The sequence below is a fragment of the Rattus norvegicus genome, chromosome 2 (assembly GCF_036323735.1).
Source record: "Rattus norvegicus strain BN/NHsdMcwi chromosome 2, GRCr8, whole genome shotgun sequence".
Taxonomy (NCBI): domain Eukaryota; kingdom Metazoa; phylum Chordata; class Mammalia; order Rodentia; family Muridae; genus Rattus; species Rattus norvegicus.
Window position 1 is genome coordinate 218,766,943 of NC_086020.1, and position 4,391 is coordinate 218,771,333.

A 4,391-nucleotide genomic window follows, 5' to 3' on the forward strand; every position below is an offset into this window, starting at 1 on the left:
GGGGGACGGAGGGGCGGGGGTGATGGAGGAGGAGGATGGATGGCCGGGCCAAGGGAGGGGGAGAGGGACTAAAGAAAGGGAAAGAAATGAATGATGATAATACGATGAAAAGAATAAGCTGGAGGGGGAGAGCGGGGGACTGGAGGAGGTGCAGGACAGGCGGAGGAGGAGAGGGCGGGGGGAGGGTAGGTGAGGAGGGGGCCCCGGGGCAGATCTGATTGTTTTCTTGGTGGTATATAAGGGGTTTTAAGGAGAGTCGTGTGCCAGACACGCAGCCACTGAACCACAAGCAGCTCGGCTTTAACTGGAGTGCTTGGGAGTCGCGTGCCAGCAGCCGCACGGCCAGGGACTGACTGACAGACGGACACGCACGAGCACAACACACGAGACCCAGGCGGGCTGCCGCGGTCGCCCGGGCTCTTGGCAAAGTCGCCCAGCAGAAAGGCCCCCCGCAGAGGTGCGCCGAGGAAGCGCCAAGCCGGCGGCGCGGAGGACACCGTGCTCCGTTCCGGGCTGCGGGGACATTCCCAGACACACACACACACACACGCGCGCGCGCGCGCACACACACACACACACACACACACACACACACACACACCCCACACACACCAGAGCAGCAGCTGCACCGCGACACATCTGGAGCCGGGTAGGTAAGTGTGCACGCCGCGGCTCTCAACTTCGCAGGCAGTGTCCCCACGCAGGCCCACGCCGCCCATGCTAACTCCATCGCTCTGGACGCAGTGGCTTCTGTGACCCAAAGTGACCGTTCAGAAGGTGGCTCGAGCCAGGGGCGCTCCTCTCCAGCTCTTCTTTCCCCACCTTCGTGGATGCACCTTGGGGGAAGGGAGTTGTTGGGGCGACACTTCGCCCAGTTCCTGTAGTAAATTTTATCTGCCCCCTCTTCTTTCGCAGGATGTTCGTCAAGTCCGAGACTCTGGAGTTGAAGGAGGAAGAGGAGGTACTGATGCTGCTGGGTTCGGCTTCCCCAGCCTCGGCGACCCTGACTCCGATGTCCTCCAGCGCGGACGAGGAGGAGGACGAGGAGCTGCGCCGGCCAGGCGCCGCGCGTGGGCAGCGCGGGGCGGAAGCCGGGCAGGGGGTGCAGGGCAGTTCGGCGTCGGGTGCCGGGGGTTGCCGGCCAGGGAGGCTGCTGGGCCTGGTGCACGAGTGCAAGCGTCGCCCGTCGCGCGCACGGGCCGTCTCCCGAGGCGCCAAGACTGCGGAGACGGTGCAGCGCATCAAGAAGACCCGCAGGCTCAAAGCCAACAACCGCGAGCGCAACCGCATGCACAACCTGAACGCCGCGCTGGACGCGCTGCGCGAGGTGCTGCCCACCTTCCCCGAGGACGCCAAGCTCACGAAGATCGAGACGCTCCGCTTCGCCCACAATTACATCTGGGCGCTCACCGAGACCCTCCGCCTGGCGGACCACTGCGCGGGCGGTGGCAGCCTCCAGGGGGCGCTCTTCTCCGAGGCGGTGCTGCTGAGCCCCGGAGCGGCGCTCGGCGCCAGCGGGGACAGCCCTTCGCCATCCTCCTCCTGGAGCTGCACCAACAGCCCCGCGTCCTCCTCCAACTCCACGTCCCCATACAGCTGCACTTTATCACCCGCTAGCCCCGGGTCAGACGTGGACTACTGGCAGCCCCCACCTCCGGAGAAGCACCGTTATGCACCTCACCTGCCCCTCGCCAGGGACTGTATCTAGAGCAGCCGGGTCTCCCTCTTTCGTCCTCTACCTGGCCCTCTTCCCACCTTTCTCCTGTCCCCCAGCCTCCGTGCCCCGCACTCCACTTCACAGAGCAGAGGTGGCCTTTGCTATCCCCTCGGCTGCTGGTGCATTCGGGTGTGGAGACCCGCTTTGATTTATTGAAGATGTGAGGATTTATGGTCAAAGGATTATGGCGTGCGGGGTTGCGGTGGGAGTTGGGGCTGGGAGGGGGGTGGACTTCGTGAGACTATAAAGAGACTGAGGAAAAGTACCATAACTAACGAGTGTGCAGAGCAGACTGACGATCTTCCCCTCTCTGGAAGCTGCTGCTGGAGAGCTCCGGCCAGCAGTTCGTGTGAATCTCTCAGAGGGAATGCAACTGGTCCCTGTGATCTTTTCACCTTCATTTTTATATAGAGATGTTAATGTCAATCGAAAGAAATGTATCTTAGCATCTGAATGAATTTACCCGTAATAATATTATCCACACATTTGCAATGGCTGGCATCTGCTCTATTCCCATTGCTGTTCGCAGGCTGTGGGAATTTCACCTGTCAAACCAAACTTTCCCTCTCTGATGTGCACTTTGTTTTTTTTCCCAGATTCGTCACAATGCCTATTGTCCCGCCCTTCTCTTTCCTTTTCTCTCCATTTTGCCATCTGTCTCTTATGATTTATAAGGGGAAAAACTTGTTTTGTTAGAGGGCCAGGTTAGAAGTCATTGTATAATTTGTAGGCTTTTGTAAGGATTGAATGCAAGCGTGGAAATTTAGGCTGAATTCTCTATCAAAAGAAAAAATGTGAAGGGAAAGGGAAAAATCAGGAGGGAGGATCGCTTCATGCATTATTTATCTCGACCTTTTGGGGGAGAAGGAACTCCCCCATCCTTTCAAGAGATTAAAAATAAATCAACAGTCTGAAAACCTAAGCAGACACGGGGCATTACCAGGATCAGCCACACACGTGTTTCCTTCTATTTATTTTGAAGAAAAATTTCATGGGAAAAGTATGTATTTTTTTGTATATTCTACAGAGTTTATTCTAGTATGTATTGACATCTCAAAGAACAAGGAAATTGTTCTGTGATTAAGCTATAAATAAAGTATCTAATTTTCCTAAGTTTGTATTGAGGTTTGGCTTTTAATGCAGGATGGTTGGTATTTTACTAAAGTCCTCGCATGTCGAATTGAGTATATTTGTATTTTTGGGTAATGTTTGGTATGCAATTTCACTAAGAAATTACAAAAAAATGGGATCATATCTGAAACACCAATACTCAAATCCATCACAAACCCACACTGCACTCTTAAGAAATCACTTCTTAAAGGCAAGCAGCTCTCCATGAGTTCAGGCCTAGTCTACGTAGTGAATTCCAGGCCAGTCGGGGCTATACAGTGAGACTTTGTCTCTAAATAAATAAATAGACTTACTGAGTTGGGGACAAAGTTCAGTGGTAGAGAACTTGCTCAGAATACCAAAGCTCTGGGTGTTTAAATAAGTATACATACATACATACATACATACATACATACATACATACATACATGCCTAGGCAATGAAGAAGAGCAAAAGTGGGGATCTTAAATAATAATTATGTCACAACAGGCTCCAGGGTTCAGAAAAGTCTTGATTTGAATAGTGGTTGGCTGGGCCGGCTGTAGTGGTGCAAGCCTTTAATGCCAGCACTTGGGAGGCAGAGGCAGGTGAATCTTTATGAGTTGGAGGCTAGCCTGGTCTACACAGTGAATTCCTGGACCCAACCAGAGTTATGTAGAGAGACAGATGCTGCATATCTGTTGAGAGAGAAAGAGAGAGGGGGAGGGAGATGGGGAGAGGGGGAGGGGGATGGAGGGAGGTAGGGAGAGAGAGAGAGAGAGAGAGAGAGAGAGAGAGAGAGAGAGGAAATTTCTTGATAGTGTGTGCAAGTTTGTTTCTTGCAGTTAACTTCTTTTGGCTTCACCTTTCTTTTGTTGTTTTGTTTTTTGAGAGACTTTCTGTCCTGGCTGTCCTGGAACTCAATTTGTAGAGCGAGCTGTCCTGGAACTCACAGAGATCTGCCTGCTTCTGCCTCCTGAATGCCTGGTTTGCCTTTATGACCATTTTTAAATGGAAGGAATTTTATATTGATCTCTAAGGACACCCTCTTCCAGCTCTAACTTGTGTAATAAAACATTTTTTTCCTGTTTAGTTTATTATGGGTGGTTACTTTTTTGTGTCGGGCACTTTAAAAAGCTAGTTGAATTCAAAGGGCAAAGGTCTAGAGAGAAGGAGACACTCAGAGTCGGTTCAAATTCAAAGAACACACCGAAAGAAATAGCTCTGTTTTCTAAACTTTGTTAAAGTTTTTGAAGGCAAAAAATCACTGTGACACCCCATTCTCCAAACACTTCAGTGGTTGAAAAGTGACTGAGTAAAATTTGACCACATTCAAGAATTAAGCCCTAGGTGAACAGATGCAAAAAGAAAATCAAGCAATTAAGAAAGTTAGCTGATCGATGTATTTTTTTCCTACAGATGTCATATCTGTTTTTGCCTTGAGCCAAATGCGCTGTTTCTTTGCATAGAGAAATTACTGCTTCTTTCAAGGTCTGAAACGCCCCACACTCATAGGGATTTTTTTAAACATTTAATACCTTTAATTTGTTAAATATTTATTTTATAATATGGTGTTGTGCCTGCA

General features: G+C 50.7%; 1 protein-coding gene across 1 annotated transcript; it reads left to right on the forward strand.

Moving 5' to 3' along the window:
- Nucleotides 1-262: 262 nt before the first annotated feature.
- On the forward strand, nucleotides 263-2,830 carry Neurog2 (neurogenin 2). Its single transcript, NM_001398677.1, has 2 exons — nucleotides 263-653; nucleotides 916-2,830. The coding sequence occupies exon 2, from the start codon at nucleotides 917-919 to the stop codon at nucleotides 1,706-1,708; it is 792 nt and encodes a 263-aa protein (NP_001385606.1). The 5' UTR covers nucleotides 263-653; nucleotide 916; the 3' UTR covers nucleotides 1,709-2,830.
- The last annotated feature ends 1,561 nt before the right edge of the window (nucleotides 2,831-4,391 follow it).

Excerpts from the sequence above, each read along its gene's own strand:
- Neurog2 (NM_001398677.1), top strand. The coding sequence starts at position 917 with ATGTTCGTCAAGTCCGAGACTCTGGAGTTGAAGGAGGAAGAGGAGGTA.